Source organism: Parasteatoda tepidariorum, chromosome 5 (genome assembly GCF_043381705.1).
Source record: "Parasteatoda tepidariorum isolate YZ-2023 chromosome 5, CAS_Ptep_4.0, whole genome shotgun sequence".
NCBI lineage: Eukaryota > Metazoa > Arthropoda > Arachnida > Araneae > Theridiidae > Parasteatoda > Parasteatoda tepidariorum.
In genome coordinates, this window is record NC_092208.1 from 620,727 (window position 1) to 640,354 (window position 19,628).

General features: G+C 26.7%; 2 protein-coding genes across 6 annotated transcripts in view; one reads left to right on the top strand and one right to left on the bottom strand.

Moving 5' to 3' along the window:
• The window catches only part of LOC107445964 (serine/threonine-protein phosphatase 4 regulatory subunit 1), a gene marked incomplete in the record, with an annotated part of 99,486 nt that extends 96,636 nt beyond the window's left edge, over window positions 1-2,850 (bottom strand). The window contains 2 exon segments of the mRNA XM_071180860.1: window positions 2,299-2,373; window positions 2,456-2,850. Of these exon segments, the coding sequence (XP_071036961.1) occupies window positions 2,299-2,373; window positions 2,456-2,462 (82 nt within the window).
• Window positions 2,851-3,012: 162 nt separating this feature from the next.
• The window catches only part of LOC107445965 (epimerase family protein SDR39U1), a 33,714-nt gene continuing 17,098 nt past the window's right edge, over window positions 3,013-19,628 (top strand). Inside the window, exons 1-4 of one of the 5 annotated variants that reach the window (XM_016060482.4) lie at window positions 3,013-3,157; window positions 5,982-6,102; window positions 8,581-8,687; window positions 14,146-14,231. In XM_016060482.4, coding sequence (XP_015915968.1) covers window positions 6,078-6,102; window positions 8,581-8,687; window positions 14,146-14,231 — 218 coding nt within the window. In that variant the 5' untranslated portion in view covers window positions 3,013-3,157; window positions 5,982-6,077. Of the gene's footprint in view, window positions 3,380-5,224; window positions 5,513-5,981; window positions 6,103-8,580; window positions 8,688-14,145; window positions 14,232-19,628 lie in introns of those variants that run through there. The other 4 variants (XM_016060483.3, XM_016060486.3, XM_016060484.3 and 1 more) reach the window with 4 other exon arrangements.

The following is a 19,628-nucleotide window of genomic DNA, read 5'->3' on the forward strand; positions in this document are numbered from 1 at the left end:
ATTTCTAATATTCACCTTTTTCTCCATGTGACTAAAGTTCCTTATATTAAGGCGATAATCAGCATATTTTCAACTGAAAGTTATTAATAGTATCCTCCCTAAGCATTCTTAGAAGGGTGGCATACACATTGATCCCTATAAATGCACACTCCTTGCCCTTTTTTTAAAAAAAATAAGCCTTTAATTTTAAAACAAACCATTTTTTTTGTTGGAAAAGGTTGTTTTCTTAACCACTAGTGTTAATGAAAAGTTAACTTCTGATTTATTTAGTTACTGATAATTATTTAACTTTAATTTCATTCCTTCATTTAATAAAATTTTTACGTTTAGTTATATGATAAAAATTTGCAGAATATTTTTGACCCAGTGATATTTACATCTTTTATTTGGGGGGAGGGTATATTAATGAATTTTTCGGGATTTTAAACTTTACTTTTATTTTTCTTTAAATGCACTTTTAAATGTTTTATTTCCTCTTAATTTTCAGTTTGAAATATAAAAAGAGGTTCAAAGTTGTTTACCAACGAATCTTTTTTTTTTTTTTTTAGTTTACTTTTTTTCAAAGAAAGTTTTTACACTTATATTGTCTTAGCTTGCCTTTAATCATTTTTCCATCTCTGTGATAATGAGTGAGAATAATTTTGTAAATACACATAAAATAGTACAAGAGGGTAATTTAAAACTTGAGGATCAAATTCAGTTATTACACAATGTTACATATTTTGATAAATTTTAACGGTGGTAAGCGAGTGCTTTTTTAATACTCAAAGTACCATTTTTTTTTATGAAACATCCTGTTCTTTTTTATTTCTAGGGAAAACTATGATATTTCTATTAATTATATAAATTTATATATACATTGTCTATGCGTGTAATGCTTTGAATATAATCTATTGATATACAATATCTAATCTTTGATGCTTAAGAACTAATTAATATTTAACATTAAAAAAGTTAAAATAAAAATCAGGTAATCTTTAAAAATAATGATTACACACGTCAGAGTTAGAAGGCAAATTACATACATTATTATTGCACAGATTTATAAAATGCAAATAATTTTCCTTTAATTTTCTGGAATTGGTGAGACAAGAATCAAATACACAAATACAGTAGGGAACCGATTATCCGGAACGATCGGGACCATTGCGATTCCGGATAACTGATTTTTCCGGTTTTCTGAATCGCTACAAAATGCCGTTTTTTTTAATGTTTATAAAACGAAACTAAAAAATTATTTTGAAATAGTTTTAGAAATAAAAAATGATAAATAATAATTCACTTAAGTTTAAATAAGGAAAGAAATTATGAAACAAAAATTATATACAGGCTTCTATATGTTTATTAATATTCGTCTACAAACGGCTTTTGATCCGTCCTCTAAATCAGTTCTTTCGTCAACTCGATACGCCGTACGCTCTAAATAACAAAATGGGCTCAAAATCTTGCAGGAAAAAAAATTTTTTTAATGGAAGAAAATTATTTTTTTGGTTCCAAATTTCATTCCGGTTATCTGATTTCCGGATAAGAAGTTCTGCACTGTATATCCATTTTTAAAAAGAAATAAAGGGGATACTTCCACATTGTGATCTGTTATGCCAACTACAATTGCCAAGGTGCCAAACAGATTTCAAACATGCAAAATTTTAAAAAAAGATTAATAAAAACATGTTAATGTTTGCCTGGGGGTGGCTTAAAGTTCCTTTCTAGTCCCTTTTTGCGATGTTTTTTTTCTACTTTTTTTAAAAATTTTTAGCTTCTTTTGGATAGCTGCCAAGACTTGGCGTTTATTCAGCCACAGATCATGATACAGAAATCTCCCTTGATCTATTGCACCAACTACAATTGCCAAGTTACCAAATATATTTTAAATTTGTACATTTTTTTTTTAAAAACATGTTTGCCCAGAGATGGCTTTAAGAAGTAATTTTAAGTTTGAGCATTTAGTTCATGTTTATTACAATATTATTTCATAAAAAAATCTAAAACTTCTATAGAAGACAACATCCATGAAGTGCAACAATTAAGTTTTATGAAATGAGTGGCATTGCAAAAATAAGTTATACCCTTTCAGTTGGTCTGCTTCAGCAATTTTTTCTTTTTTTTAAGTTGCTTCCGGAAATCTTCCTATTTTAAGCCATAGTAAATCAGAAAACTGATCATAGAAGTTTAAATGTATCATAGGTCTTATTCTAATACATTTATTAAGGCTCGTACGCACCTTAAAGTCAGCTTATACGCCATTGGCGAATAAGATATTTGTAATGATTAAAAATAACTAATAATGAGGAAACTTACTCAAATAATTATCTTTATCACTCGTATCAGTTCCGCTGATAGATTCTTCTTTATTATTTTCGGTATCCAATACATCTGAAAAAGATAAAAACAAAAATTAAATAATATGAAAGGACATGAATAAATTATATAATACTTAAAATATCATCACTCTCACCAGCCATTTGAATTCTAAATGACACAACATATATAAAACTTTAATTTCTTGATAATTGTAAAAATAGAACTAGATTAAAAACAAACGCCAGACTAGACACTGGTTGGCTTAAATTAGATGCATACAGCCTCCCTTTAAATTGGACCTTGGCATAAATATTTTTAATAAAAACGTTTTAATTTTAGGCTAGAGTTAATAGTAAAATGTCATCCAAGGAAATAAAAGAATAACATTTTACTAGAGATATTAATCACTTCTACGTCTAAATGTAAGCAAAGAAAGTAATAGTAAATGTATGTAATAAAACCAAAACCAACTATGATAAGCTGAGCTTTTTCGAACGAAACGTAGAACACTTTGAGCGTTAACAACAAGTTTTTTCAGTCGTCGTTTTAGAAATAGCGAAAAATAATCAATTTCAAACTCGCAAAAACTTAAACTGGCTCAAACGTTTGAACTGATCATTTCATTACACACTTCCAAAACATGATTTTTTACAATTTTTTATTTTTATTTGAAAGATAAATAAGTTAGCTTAAAATATTTTTATAGCAGGTTTATATATTTTCAGGTATATTTTAAAAAATTTCATAAAACTTTATGGTATTATTTTCAAGGCTTTGGTATTAGAAAGTCAAAAGCTACGTTCATCAGTGCTAAAATGGTGGTCGATGGTGCATTACTCTCCTAGGCCAGAGAGAAGTAAATAAAAATTCTTGAATTAATTTTATTTTTAGAATTGAAAGACTGAAAAAAAAAGCTTATTATTTTTTTTAATGTGTATCTATTTCCTCGCCTGCTTCTTATATAAGCTTTAATGATTTTGTGGTTGTGTATTTACATTATGTGCTTTAAAGACTCAAAATATATTGGTTTACGAAAATAATTATTTCTTTTTACGCAAAATTTTACTTTTTTTACTAGGTCATGCATTTGATATTTTTGTTCATTGCATTTGAGCTACTATGGTAGATCACGATACGGAAATCTCCCCGATTTACTCAATATTTTGTTTCTAATCTGAATTCTTTCACTAAAAATGCACTGGAATACTTTTATTTCAAGGAATAATTTATAAATATTTAAATCATACGAAGAAGGAAAATTTTTCCAGGCATGTAATGAACTATTATGTAAAAAAAATGCTTGTATAATCGGAAGGGATAATGTAACATGCAGTTCTCATTCCTGGAATATTTCCATATCGTGATCTGTGGCAGAATAATCGCCAACTCTTGGCAACTTCTATTTTATAAGTTGCCTTCACTCTATAAGTTCTAATATCACTCTTAGCTATTGACTGAAAAATACATCTCTGAAAGGGACCAACAGGAAAGTTATAACTCGTAGCTACCCCCAAGCAAACATCTACATAATATTTTTTTAAAAAATTTGCAAGTTTAAAATCTATTTGGCACCTTGGAGATTGTAGTTTTCGAGACGGATTACGAAACGGAAATATCCCATTGTAGGGGGCTAACTTTAGGGGTGTAACTCATAGCCTCTTCCGGACGCACCTTTCTGAATCAAACATCATTTTTCCCTCTTAGCTTCAATCAAATTTTGCCAATTTACAGCAGCGCCTATTTCTCACACCATCTCCAGCAGTCCCTTTTTGCGCTCAGTCGTTGTTCACATAGAACCCACATTTCTTGTTTTAAAAGAGAATTGACCGGTTAAAAAAAAGGTCTTATATTGGAAATTATTTTACCACAGTTATACAGACATCATAGCGTTTATTAAAGGATTTATTCTACTTAGAAACGAATAGTTTTCTATTTTAAATATGCAATTAATCTAGAAATTGGCTATTATTATTCAGAGCCATCAAGGGTGGGGAAAGTGGGCATCTATGAGATCTCACGCTGGTGATGTTCTAAACATTTTTTTAATGATTAAAATTTTTTAAAATTATGCAGCATTAATAAATTTGAAAATCATATTGATTTATTATAACCATGAAATAGAAAAGTAGGCAATAGTCAAACTTTATAAATCAATATATTTTTATGTAATAAATATAATAATAATTTATTATATAAATATATCTTGCAAATTATAATTATATTATGTATTAAAATTAGATATACTTTATAAATCAAAATTAGAAAATAAGATTTATTAAAAAATTTTTTATATGCTTATTTAATTAATCCTTATATGGCTTATATTTATTTACATGCTTATATGGCCAGTAAATAAAACATTTTTCTAATCGTCGCAAATGTTTTTGCATAAAACATGAAAATTAAATGATAGTATACAAAATTTGAAGGACAGAAAAAAAATTACAAATTAAATTTGAGATTTTTTTTCTTCAAAAAATAGAGGTGAAAATCTTAGATCCTAAGCGATTGTATCCTAGGGACACAGAAGAATATATTTTTGTTGAAAGTTTTTTGTTATTACTGATTTATTTTAGCTCAGTTTTTTTAATACAATAAAGTATTACTGTCTATATTTTAAAATTTTCATACTTTGATTATTACGGTGTCTTAATTTTATTTAGATTACAGTGACTCATATTTTTTACAACTATTCTAAAATATATTTTAATGACCAGAATTAAATTAGGTCAGAATGATTTTTGAAGCAACATCTTCATTTATCATATTATTGACATATTTATGACGTATTTATATAAATTTAAAAAATTCTCTTTTTAAAGCAATCAATTCTGAAATTAATGTGAATCACTTTAGCAGACAAAAATGCAAATTAAAATATTTTTATTAATGAAAAGAAAAAAAACTAATTTCGTAACTTAATTGACAAATTTATTAAAAATGAATTTTTTTTATACAGTTTTTATTAATTCACTTTTGGATCTGAGAAGGGGAAATTTTATACCACTTTCCAACTAACCAGATAACCTAGATTTCTTTATGCAGCCTGGTAACAATGAAGGTTTCTATTATATCATAACTACAGGAAGATTTTTATCACTAAATAGAATTTTTCATTAATTCAAATTTTCGATCACTTAGGTGCCCTTATTTCAACTGCAGTTCTGTGTCTGGGAAAAATATAACTTTTATCTTCTCCTGAGCATCTCAAGTAAAATTTCTCCCTACAATTTATCATTATTGAATATTTTGACCACTTTTTGACTAGCTAGTGTGTTTAAATTTTAACTGGAGTACCTTTACTTTAGATACCTTTATTTAATTTTCATGGTTTTTATTTACTCAACAATGCAATATATTTTAAAATATAAAGTACAAGATTGTCATTCAATTAATCAATTATTTCTGATAAAATCTCAATTTATTTCTGATAAAAACAATTTAGCGACCAAAACAATTTGATATCAAAACAAAATATCAAAACAACTTTGCGACCAACATTTTAAAAAAGGTCATTTTAGTACTGCACGGTTTCTTGCTTAGATTTTTGAAAAATATCTTTCTTTTTAAGTAAATTGTGGTTTCTTGTAACTGAAAATTTAAGCAACTTGTCTTGACAGAAAATGTGATTCATCTATTAATATCAATTATGTTTAATAACTTTATTTCTTTTGTTTCAGATTGAAATGTTGTGTTTTGGGAAATATCTAGATTTTTGTTTCTGAAGCACATAACAGACCTATAAAACATTGTAATTGCAGGAAAACACAACAGTTATGACATTAGGAACTGTTGTCATAGGTGAGTATAATGAGTATTCCCTCAGAGTCGGCCAGTATTATGCAAAAGTGTGCTTTTCACATTATTCTATTCAGCGTTTTAAAAATTCATTTGACCATGATCCATTTTGGCTTACATTCGGTCCGTAGCGTTTAAAAGTGTAAATCATTTTGCATGTTTGATGAAATACTTTAGATTCCGCAGGTGCTCCTACTGAGCTGGGTTTGGTGTGATTATTGCACTCGCATGTGCAACTCTGCTGCATTTTGAAAGATATTCTTAATTTAAAGCTCCATTTTCCACCCTCTGATATCAAACCGAAAAATCTTTCGATCTTCTCATAGCGTCTAATGGAATCAAGAAAAGAGTTCTCTGTCAGAAACTGGTTATTTTATCATGATCATGTAAAGTCTTTGAAAATTATTTTGCATTTTGCTGATCTATTAAGTGCTTAAAAATATTTTTTGAGAACTTAAAAAGTACTTTAAAGGTGTTTATTTTTTGTTGAAAGATTTGGCTATGCACTTGATAGAGGTTTTTAATTATTTCTTTTGCTACAGTTTGTTAATCATTGTTACATGTTTGTTATTCATTGTTAGATTATTGCATTCATGTGTGCAACTCTGCTGCATTTTGCAAGATATTCATTTCGAGCTTCATTTTCTACCCTCTGATATCGAACCGAAAAATCTCTCGATCTTCTTATAGTGTCTAATGGAATCAAGAAAAGAGTTCTTTGTTAGAAACTGGTTATTTTATCATGACCATGTGAAGTCTTTGAAAATTATTTTGCATTTTGTTAATGTATATAGTGCTTAAAAAGATTTTTTGAGTGCTTAAAAGGTATTTAAAAGGTGTTTATTTTTTGTTGAAAGATTTGGCTACGCAGCCTGATAAATTTTTTTAGTAATTTATTTTGCTACAGTTTGTTAATCATTGTTACTCTAATTAACAGATTGCNAAAAAAAAAAAAAAAAAATGTGTAATCTGTTAACTGATTGATGAGTGTTTCTTCATTTTTTTTTTCATTGTGAGTCTTGAGTGAAAAACATAAAGTATGAGTCAATTATTATTTATTAAGTTCAAACCATGCAATGATTTTTCTCCGTAAGTAGTTTTATTAATACTTGTTTTGTATATGTTTCATTCAGACTTTTTAACTCATAAGATAACAAAATAATTTCATTTCGAAAATGTAATTTAAATCAAATTAGTATTTTTTATAATTTAACGATCTTTTGTGTCAATGCTTTGTAATTGTAATTATATGATAAGAAATATATATTTCTTTTTTTAAAAGCAAATGAGATAATCTAAACAAAATTTTTGCAAATTTTTTTGCAATTGTAAAAAGATCGGACTTAAAAAAATTGAATAAATTAAATTGTAATTGAAAGTATTTGAGATATATAAAAGGAATATAAATTTTAAAAACAATTGGTAAATTTCCATTATTAAGCATAAAAAAATTAATTTTATATTTGAAAACAGAGAAAAACTTAATTTTTGTTTTATCACATTTGAATGGGAAATTTTTTATTCTAACACTCAAATCAGCCATCTCAAGAACATTTAAGCATATTCATATCTCTAGCTCGGGAGGGTCATTCTTCTTTTTATTTTCTTTTTTTGCCAACTCTAGTGGTCAGGGAGCTGACCTCACATCAAAAAAGTCATAAGTTCGAATCCTGGACAAGGCCTTTGTTTTGTTAACTATGCCAGTGGCCTCCCAAGTCAAAGGACCCTATGTAATTTTCCTCCCTCTCTTTGGCCCTGTTTAAGTATATTGGATTTTTATCAAACTTATATATTTTTATTTTTATCGATTTTAAATCTTTAATAATTTTGAACGTCTGTTAACACCATTTATGTCCATTTTAGGGGTCTGTCTAGGTTTTTCTGAGAGGTACCTATTTTGTGGAAATGTAGACATAATTTGTGAAAATTAAAAATTATATTAAAAGTCAACAAAAAAATATGGATATATCGTTTCTTACGGGATACAAAAGTAATATTTTAAGAAAAAGTATTTTGTGAAGGTATTCTTTTTGCTAACACCATTTTATTTGCGATTTTAGGGGTCTGTCTAGGTTTTTCTGAGAGGTACCTATTTTGTGAAAATGTAGACATAATTTGTGAAAGTTAAAAATTATATTAAAAAATCAACACAAAAATATAGATTTATCGTTTCTTATGGGATAAGAAAAATAATATTTTAAGAAAAAGTATTTTGTGCAACTACCGTTTTTCCTAAAGTTGAATTTGTGAAGGTACCGCTAAATGGTAGTAAATTTTGCCTTGACAGACCCCTGCATTTACTATGATTTTCACTAAAAAATTAATGAAGCTTTTTGATATTTAGTTGTAAAAACCCTTCAAACTTTTGTATCAAGAATACCGACCCAATGCAGTATAGAAGAAATGCATTAGTGATTGTTAGAATTTAAATGTTTATTTATGATAAATGTTTATTTATGAATATTTTTTATTAAATTTCAGGTGGAGGTAGTGGTTTTATTGGTCGTGCAATTGCCAGGAATTTGAGTAAAATTGGTTACGATGTTCTTACTGTATCAAGGCAGCCAAAACTGAATTCTATTTCATGGGTAAGTGAATTGGGATTTGAAAAATTAAAATGAATGGATTTTGTCTGTTAGTTTATTAGAAGTCTTTAATGTCGTGAAAATTATTTGATCTTTTTCTTTCCCCATATTTTATCAATTTTTACTCTTGGTTTCATAGCTGTTGACAGTTTTGGTTACATCTAAGATTTAAATCTATTGTTTTTTTAATAAATCTCTAAAGTAAAAAAGATGATGATTCTGATAATTTTTTTTATGCCTTTTGAGAGATTTTGAGTAGTCAGGAAAAAATAGAATCTGTTATGCACGCTTGGTTAAAAAAAAAACAAATCCGACTGTTGAAATAGTATCTTTTTTTATCAAAACTTATAAGATATTTTCTTTAAATTTCCACTTTACTGGCAGGGTTCGTGATTATTTTGATTTAAATCGGATTTTTTTGATTTAAATCAGATTTTTTTGATTTTTATTCAAATACACTATGAGAGCTTTAATTTATGATTAACAAAACCTTATAAATGTTTAATCAAAATTAAATTAATATTAAAACTATATTATAACAATATTTTAGAAGCTCTAACTTACTAAAATAATTTTTCATTATAATGCATAGTGACCATTTTGATACAAAGACATGATTGAAATTAAAAGTCAAGATAAAATAGATAATTTAAAGAATACTACTTTAACTAGTAACACAAAGTTTCAATTAGCAGACCATAATTTTAATTTAAAATTGTGATCTCTTTTTTTTTTTCTCATGATTTATAAAATGGCAAAATAAATGCAACAGATTGTGTTTATAAATTGTGTTTTAATGGTTGTCATTCATCAAAAAATAAATATTCAATCTATATATTTTTATGTTAAAATATTCATTTTTTGTCATTCATCAAAAAATGTTGTCATTCATCAAAAAATAAATATTCAATCTATTTTTTTTTATGTTAAAATATTCATTTTTAATCCTATATCAAAATACATAAGTTAAGCTAAAAAACATTTTAAAAGAATTTATGAACTCATTGGAATTTTTTTTCACAAAAGAAAATCTGATAATTTCAAAGATACCGTAAACATATTATGAGAAAAAAAAATACCTGTTAATAACCCTACTGCTTCAAATAGACTTTGAAAGGGATATCAGGAAATCACTATATCAGGAAAAAAATATCTGAACTCAGTTTTCTTTTTTTTCTTTTTTCTATTTTTGGCATGTTAACGTAATTTCTTTTTAATATAACCTCTAGCTTTAGAAATATAGAAATTTGCATCAATAAACTATAATGTAGATTGGAATTCCATGCTTTTTTAATCAAAAGGTAGAATTTTAATTAACATTTGCTTTTTTTCTTTTTGAAAAAAAGTTTATTTACTTTCTACAGCTATGCAAGTCTATATTAAAACAGCATTAAATATTTACTCTAATCTGCACTTTCAATGTTAAGAATCAAAAGATTTTTAAACATGTAATTTCAAATGTGTTTAACACACACCAAGAAAGAAAGTAATTTCGTTAACTAAAATTAATTAATGCAGCAATTTATTCAAAACAAATTTTGAAACTAAGAAAAGAAAATAATAAAAGTATCAATAATTTAAAGCACGGTTTTTTAACTTTTAAAATCAATATAATATATATATTAAAAGCAGTTGATTTAAATCAATGATTTTTTTAATAAAATCATTTGATTTTAATCATGATTTAAATCAAGCTGATTTGAATCAATGAACCCTGTTTACTGGCATAAGAAAATTCAGCTATTTCATTTATTTTTTGAAAAATAACCATCGCCTAAAATAATTTTAAAAAAAACAATTAGCTATGGTTGTTGGCTTTGCATTTGTGACTTTATAGTTTGTGTGGGAAAAAATAGAAAAACTCCTACTCCAATCAATGCACAAGTGAGGAAAAAAATATACAAGCAACTACTGTTACTTTCCTTTCTTAAATCTTATATTTGCTGTCAGAATGCATTTATATTGAAAATTAATTCTTTCTTAAATTATATAGTATCACAAGACTTTACTAATCACTTTAAGTTTTTCTAATATCGTAATTTATTAAAACATATTTTGGTATTATATTACATATAAATATATTAAAATTCTTTGTGTGAGATTTTCGTAATCTTCTACATTGAATTGATGCAGACAAGGCATAAAGTAGTGAATCAAGTTTTGCTACACAAGTAACTCAATAATATAATCACATACATTTGGACTATGTCTCATAAAAATAAGTTGGAATGTGAGCTGATTTGAAATAAGTAATTGTTTGTTGGCAATGTTACTTCAATCCAATCTCAAACAGAGTAATCTTTTTTCTAAAAAAAAAGCATTGCACATCTTTATCTGTATTCCAGTAAATATTATCTCTGAAACATTGACCAAAACCTATCCTAGCTTCTTAATAACAGGCATTGCCTTTAAAATTGTGCTGAACATGTTACAATTTTCTGCTTGTAAAGGTAGAAGAAGGATAATTTTGTAACAGTGTTACATTTTTGCTACACTAAAATTGTTCAAGTCATCTACATTCCTATAGTTTTAATGATGTAGTAAACTCAGTGGTATTATTTTCTCTGCTTTCTTGATTTATTCTTTTTAGTTACGTTATTGCAAATTAACAATGACAGAATAAGCTTTTTACTTGGGTCTACATTTACATGTGCAAGATAAGGCTTGTAGGAAAACATAGAATCTTTTGTTTTAAAAAATAATAGAGATAAACTGTTTCAAAAATGTAAATTGTTTTGTTTATTTAAAGAAATTTTGATCTGTTTAAGAATTCAATATAAAAATTTTTTTTGAAACTGGTAACTAAATGTCATTTACAAAAAGTTTTTTTCTGGGAAAAGAAAATACATTTACATAAAATACCTTTTGTTTTTAAATAACATTTAAGTTTTATTCTCAAAGAAAAGTAAAACCTTTTTATTGCCTGAATAGAAAGGGAAAAATAAATAAATAATTGGAAACTCCGATTGAATTAGAATAGTCCTGAAAGGATAACTAAACTATTCAATTTCAGAGTTCTGAAGTGAATATAAAATTATGATATTATTTGTTAAGTTTATAGAGGGTTTACCACTCTACAGGTAAACCTGGAAAATGCAGGGAATTTTGATTTTTTTCTTTACAAACTGGGAATTTTGTCTTTTAAAAAAATGGTGATTACTCAAAGAGTGGCACAACTACCACTACAAATATTAAATGTCGATTCCCTAGTACATGTTAACTTGATTCTATCATGAGGTACCTTTTGATTAGATGAAGGTTGACATGGTCGATAATCCCTTCAATTCTACGGGATATTTAACCATAATGTTTCAGCTATACTATACTATTTCAATATTACTATTTAAATATGTTCAGCTGCTCCCTTTTTTTTTCCCTCCAAGTTTTTAGATCAATTAAAACTAATAAATATAGTTAACCCTATATAACAAGAGAACAGTATTCCTCTGAATGTATTGTATTATAATATGTACAGGGAATTTTTCTTTCTCCAGATTTGAGGAACAAACTTTTTATATAAAGCCATGAATCTTGTGAAATACACATGTGCTCTCCATTTCAGAAATGGAGAATTTGCAGAATTTTTATGTATTGTTGCTTCATGCAGAAATGATCATCAGTCTTATCAAATGCCCAGTATAGAAATTTAGTAATTTTAAGGATTATAAAAATAAGCAGATTGCTTGCCAATTTGCAAATTGTTTACACCTGTATGTGCAATTTGTAATGTGAGCTTTTAACATTCTTTTCTGTCAAGATTTTTTTAAAGAACAAGAATCGTAGGCTTGACTGATTCAAATTAAGCTATTTCTTTTTAAAATATAATTTTATATCATGTTCATAAATATATTTATTTTAAATAAAATTTAGTGAAAAAAACAAACAAATTTTCTTATAAATTTTTTTTCTATTTAGAGTTTAATTGTTATTGTAAACCTACAGGGCTGTCTTAATCGAATGTAGAGCCCCCGGGCAAAGAAATGCTTTGGGTCCTTATAACATGTCATACTGCTTAAAATCAAACTAAAAATTTTCACATAAAATAAAGCATTTTTAACATGCAATAATTTTTACAAATTTAAATACATTTTGATTTAAATATGTTTTTAGTAGACCCCCCAAAAAAAAACTGAATTCACATAAAAATTTCATTGGAATGTAGAAAAGTAGATTTGGGTTGCCTTTTTAAGTTTCCCTGGTGATAAACTATTCAAACCATTGTTCTTTGCACGATAATCAATCGCTATTTGTAGAAAGAAAAGCAAAATACACACTTTATACAATATAATATATTTATTTTAAAAAATATATAAGGTAATTTTGTTTAATCTTAGTTTTTTTTTAAATACAATTTATTAAAAGTAAGATTCTCAAGGGCCCCCTGAGTGCCTGGGGCCCTCAGGCACTGCCCGGGTGTGCCCATGCCTAAAAACGGTTCTGTAAACCTATATTACTTATAATCAATAATATGTAATTTTTAAATGTTCACTTCTCATTGTACCTGTTAAAAAATATCTATGTGAAATAAATTGGTCTAGAAAATTGTTTAAAGTAGTGGTTAGAGTGAGATATATCTAGATGTTTTAAGATAAGATATCAATAAATATGTAATTCAAAGTAAATTTTCATGGTTGAAAAATAACTTATGAATATTTTCATAACTTTTTGCTTATTTCGTCATGTCTCAAGAACTTTTTAAATAACTCAAAAAAAAATTATAGCAGTGGTATTAAATTGATATTGTACGAACCATTTTATCGTTTTGTGTCCTGAGGCCGAAAAGTCACATCTGTAATGTACAGTGTTAAAAAAAAATAAGTAAATAAATAATAATAACAAGCAGACCACCCTAAATAACTTTTATATAACGATCTAATCTTCATGTTTTAGGATTCAATCTTAATAGTTCAAGGGGGTGACCTCAAATATACTAATTCATTAGTGCAAACGACATTTTAAGTTATGAAATCAGACACAAAAGCAACTTTTGCTGAATGAACATACTTCTTTATGGGCGGATTCGGAATTCTGACCCCAAAAATATTGAGGGTAACCGCAATCTTTCAAATAGGGTCCCAATATTTTGGTCAGGAGAGAGGTACAAAATTTTGACCCCTTAATGTTAATGTAGAAAAATTTTTAAGCAAATAAAAAAAAATTTGCGCACAATTATTAAATTTCACTTTCCAAAGATAAACTCAAGTAAAAAAAAAGAAAAAGAAGAAAAAATGCTTTAATAATTTATTTTTTTATTAATTAAAACTTGAAAATTTTGAATTGTTAAGTATATTAATATTTACGGTGTTTTAGCATAATTTTAAATGACAAAATATAAAATTTAAGCAGAATTTATCACATAGTTTTTGTGTTGTAAAATTTAATCTTTATCTCAAAAGTTATTGAGGGTGTCATTTTTATTTTTGAAAAGCGTGATTGAATAGGAGGATTGTTTTATTTTCAGAATGATGTGACAAAGGAGGGTTTGCCAAAATCTTGCGTAGCTGTCATTAATGTGGCTGGGCAGAATATATTAGATGCTAAACGAAGGTATTTTCTCTCTTTAATGATTGATTCATTCTCTACCATTTTTTCCATACTTGTAATTTATATTCTGTTATACAAAGACAAAACATTATTATTTTGTTATTTAACAAATGAAGCACACAGGGAAAATTAGTAACATTTTTCTAATGATATGATTTTTAAATTCATTCACTTGAAAAACCTTGAAAGTCCTTGAATTTTGTTGAAAAAAAAATCATGGTCCTGAAAAGTCCTTCAACGCTTGAAGTGAAAAGAGGTTAAAGAAGATGCAAAATTTTTCTCTCTAGATTTTTCACACCTGTTTATTGTTCATCTCTGATGTTTAGAAAGCTTACATTTCAAGCAAATTTTAGTTTTTGTAGTCATAGTTTTCGTAAGATATACGGTGTTTCATCGATTCAGAAATATGTTCAATGTGTTAAATTCATTATTACGACAGGTTAATATTGTTATCCTATTTGTTCTTTTTAAGAATCAGATTTTTACATTTAGTTTTTACTGCTAATAAATAAAATTTAGTTCTCCAGATTTCTTGGATTATGAATATACATCATGATTCACACTAAACAGATTCTTGATTTACGAACTCGTATAAAATGTTCTTCGAATTGCGACACAAATTAAAGCGATTAAGGTATCACATATCTAATATTGCTTTAAAGTGATTTGCAAATTACTCATCAAAATTCTTTTGAAGGTATTTTATAAATCACACACCATGATTCACATTAAAGTGATTTATCAATCACACCAGGATTTTAAGTTATTTCTGAATCATATAACATGATATGTATGTAAGTAACTTCAGAATCATGCATCACAATTCTCATTAGTAGTTTACAAATCACACATTGGGAATGGCATTAGAAAAATGATTTATGACTTACACATTGTTGTTCTAAATGAAGCTCTTTTCGAATCACACTCTTCAATGATAGATATAGTATAACCACCCGCGCTCGGCTGACGATGGATGTTTTAAACCTCTGCCTCAATTTTGATAAAAAAATCTCTGCAAGTAGTATAAAAAGCAATAAAACGGAAAAAATAGAATTAAATGATTTGAACAATTTATAGAAAAACAAAGTTCCTAATCTACAAATTTCTTGTCAAGCCAGTCTTGACATACGCTTCTGAAGTTTGGACAATGACAAAACTGGAAGAAAATCATATCACAATATTTGAGAGAATGATTTTGCGGAGTATACTTGGTGGTGTAAATGAAAACAATGACTGGATAAGGAAATTTAACTTTGAACTGTACAAGATTTATAAACAATCGGATATTATTAAATAAATAAAAATGAATAGAATGAATTGGATGGCCCATATGATTCGAATGAGTGATGACAATACAATCAAAAAAATGCTTTTTCAACCCACTGGAACAAAAAAGCAGGGAAGGCCATGGTTGAGATGGGCTGACTCAGTGGAGTCTGATTTTTTACAATTAATTAAAAGAATTGGAGATCAAAGGTAAATCAGAAGTCATTACTTCAGAGGAAAGCATTGGCCCACATTGGGCTGTCTGGCCAACTATGATGATGATGAAATAATTTATCTTTTACAACAATTCTCTTTTTCTGAATTATTATAATTATGTTTGTGACACTAAAAAATAAATGAGATAATAAAAATTCTTTTATTAAAAAATAAAAAACTTAAATAATCAAACCTTTTATATAAAATAAATTGATAAGATTTTGATGCAAAAGACCACATATAATGAGATCAACTATTAAAGTTAAATATTTTTTGTGGAATTATACTAATTAAAACCACTGTCTTTTGCAATTATTTAAAACGGTGTATCAAATGGAAGAACTTCTGAAGTAAACCAAATAGTTTTTGTCTAGATTCAACAAGTATGACAATGTTTATTAAAATTTGCTTTGTTTAAACCAAGCAATATTTTCCCAATAATGTATAGAAGTAAGAAAATTAATTGTTTTTTGAATCCCAAGATGACTGAATTTTGGAATTATTTTAAAATGAACTATTTCGTGCAATTTAGGTCTTAATGAGAAAGGAATAACAATTTTAGTGAAACCTTTTTTATGTATGCATAAAACATTATCAATTTCAATAAAATTTCCAATAAGTTATCTTTTTGCAAATATGATCTAATTGCAAAAGATTTTCATTATTCATAACAAAATTATTTTTAATACTATTATCTAGAACATGCTGAGAAAATATGTCAGCTTTAAAGTTGCCTTTTGTGTATTTTATATCATAATCAGATATACTTAAAAAAAAGATAGTCGGAATCCAATGTTGCTTCAGGTTCATCCTACTCTAGTCAGGTTACCAAGCTATTCCTATTTCTTTTCATCAAAGACAATAAACAGCATTTTTCTTCCTCTCTTCCTTTAATTGATCATTTAATCCTCCCCAGCTGTAAAATGACTTTTGATTTGAATTAGCTCTTTATAAAATAGTTCGATTTATTATAAATTTGTTTTTGGTTTGAAGTTTCCTATGGGAAAAAAAATTCATTTTCTTTCATTCATTGCTGTAAAACGACTCTGATTTGAATTAGCTCTTTATAAAATAGTTGGATTCATTATAAATTTGTTTTTGATTTGAAGTTTTTTATGGCAAAAAATTAATCTTAAATTGTTAGGATGGATGCAGATGTTTGAAATTTGGCTAATACTTTTGACATTTAGCTAATTTTCTGGCCAATAATTTAAAGTGCATAGTGTAGGCCCTCTAGTATTAATTTTATTTAAGAAAATTTTTTCCAAATTACGGTTGAAACTTTTTATGTAATTTGTTTTGTAATTCTAATTGAAATTCTGTTTTTAATGTGACTGAATAAAATATAGTAAATTCTAAAAGGATGTAGTTTGTTTCAACCTTATGTTGGAATAATTTTTTACACATGAGATTTGAAATCTTTTGTAATTGAAATATGTTTTTTACATGGTTTGGTAAAATACAGTCAATCCTAAATTAATATAGTTTATTTCTCTTCCTGTATTAATATTGTTTGAGATAATTTTGTTTCCATTTGAGGATTAAAAGCTTTTATAGAATTTCCTTGTAATTATAATTGAAATTCTGTTTTAATATGGGTAAAAACACAAAAGGCAAATTAAACTTTAAGATTCTGTTTTAAATGGGTATACAGTCAAACCCCGCTATAGTGAGCCTTCAAGGGACTGAAATTTCGGTTCACTATAACCGGGAGTTCACTATATCCATTCCGCAAACAATTTTAACTAATGGCTCTGAACTCCTTTTTATTATACATTATTTAAATAAATGACCAATAAAATTAAGTACAAAAATGTCTGAAAAATAATACGTAGTAACAAAAAATGTGGTAACTTGCTTTTATTTTTTATTACTCTTCGTCTTGTGTACACAAGAAATTAGTAATCCTTAGCTAATGCAGGGAAAAATTTGTCCATATGTCTGCCTTTCTTTAGGGATGGAAAAGTGAAATAAAAGAAGTAAACAAAAAAAACAAAAACAAAAAATGCTTATCGCTACATTCCACTGTATAGATGGTTTTAAAAATCAGTATAAGTATTTATTTTGAAGTAGATATTTCAAAATTATTAAAAAAAATCAGTTGAAGACAGAAAAATGTTCATAATATCCAACTTCCTCACTTTTTTAGTTCACTATATCCACAAAAAATTACATAATATGTGTATAGCAGGACACGGGAGCGAACATTTTGTTCACTATATCCGGGAGTTCACTATAATCCGTGTTCACTATAGCGAACTGTATTAAACTTCTGAAGAATGTAGTTCATTTCTCCCTTAGTATTAATGTTAAAGTCGTTTTTATTTCTTATGAGAATTGAAACCTTTTATACATTTTCTTTGTACTTATATCTGAAATTTTGTTTTTAACATTGGTTAAATAAAATAGACAAAAAAAATTATTAACTTCTTCCTATTATTAATGTGGTTTAAGGCTGCTTTTTTTTTTAAAAAGGATTGAAACCTTTTATACAATTTTGTACAATCTCCTTGTAATTATAATTAATATTATGTTTTTAAACTTGCTAAGTAACATGGGTTTCTTCATAAAAAATGGAGCTCATTTTTCTCATAATATTATCGTTATTTTTAAGACAGTTTTTATTTTATTAGGATTGAAACCTTTTATTCAATTTCTTTGTAATTATAATTGACTAGTTGGCACTGGCGACCAGATGGTTGCCTTTTTAAATAAATAGAATTTCAAGATTTAAAATCATACAGTCAGAAATAAAGACAATATGTAACTCATAATGTTCATGTTAGAGTCCATTTAATTTTTGTCTTGTTCCTGTAGAAGTATGGTGAATTTGTTATTAAAATGTTAAGTAAAAGATATGCTAACATTATAAAAACCATATACAGGGTGAGTAGGATTTTTAAAAAAATGCTTAAAGGTGCTTTTTTTGATTTATGTTTTTTAAAAGCCCTTAAAGGTTGTTTTTTCAATTGAGGTTTGAAAAAGTGCTTAATTTTCCATCTTTCAGGATTTTTTCTTTGCTGTGTCGATCGACGTCATAAATTGAAGAAAAAAAAGCATGCTTTGGCAATTTTTTCTCTGCAATATTTATCAGAAACTAGTTATTTTATCATGATTATGAAAAGTCTTTGAAAATATTTTTGCATTTTGTTGATTTTATGTATATAAATGAAGAATATTAAACAATAGGAAGAAATAATTTTTATTCTTGCATTATGATTTTCAGCTCCTGATTATGATTTTTTTTTAAAGTGATTAAAAATATATTTTGAGTGCTTAAAAGGTGCTTAGTTTTTGTTGAAAAATCTCTCACCCTGATATACAAATACTCTGAAAGGTACTTTTGATGAATAATACTTGGACTTTGAACATTAATAGTAGGAGAGAAAAAGTACTTTTTTTAATGAAGTAATTCATGTTGCTTGGCAATTTTAAAAACAGATTATTAGTTTTAATCGCAGAAAAATTGTATGAAAGGTTTGAATTCTCAAAAGGAAAAAAAAAAATGCTATATTAACATCAATACTGGAGGAGAAGTATACAGTATTTTTCATAAAGTAATACATGTTACTTTTTTAGAAACAAAATATCAATTATTATTACAAGGAAATTGTATGAAACGTTTAAATTAAAATCTGATGAAGAAATTGTATACACTGTTCAGACCAGACTGAATAATTTTGGCTCGCATCATAAAAAATAAAATAAAACTTTTTATTTGCTCTTGCAATGGAGTTAAAACTTTTTATATATTTCTTTGAGTATTTAACATAAATATGCTTATTCTTCAAAACAGCATTTCAATTTCAAGGTTTTAAACTTTATTAAATTCTAATAGTAAAGATTTTAATACCAGCCTATAATAATAATAATTATATAATAATAATTATAGATTATAATAGTAACATAATAATAATA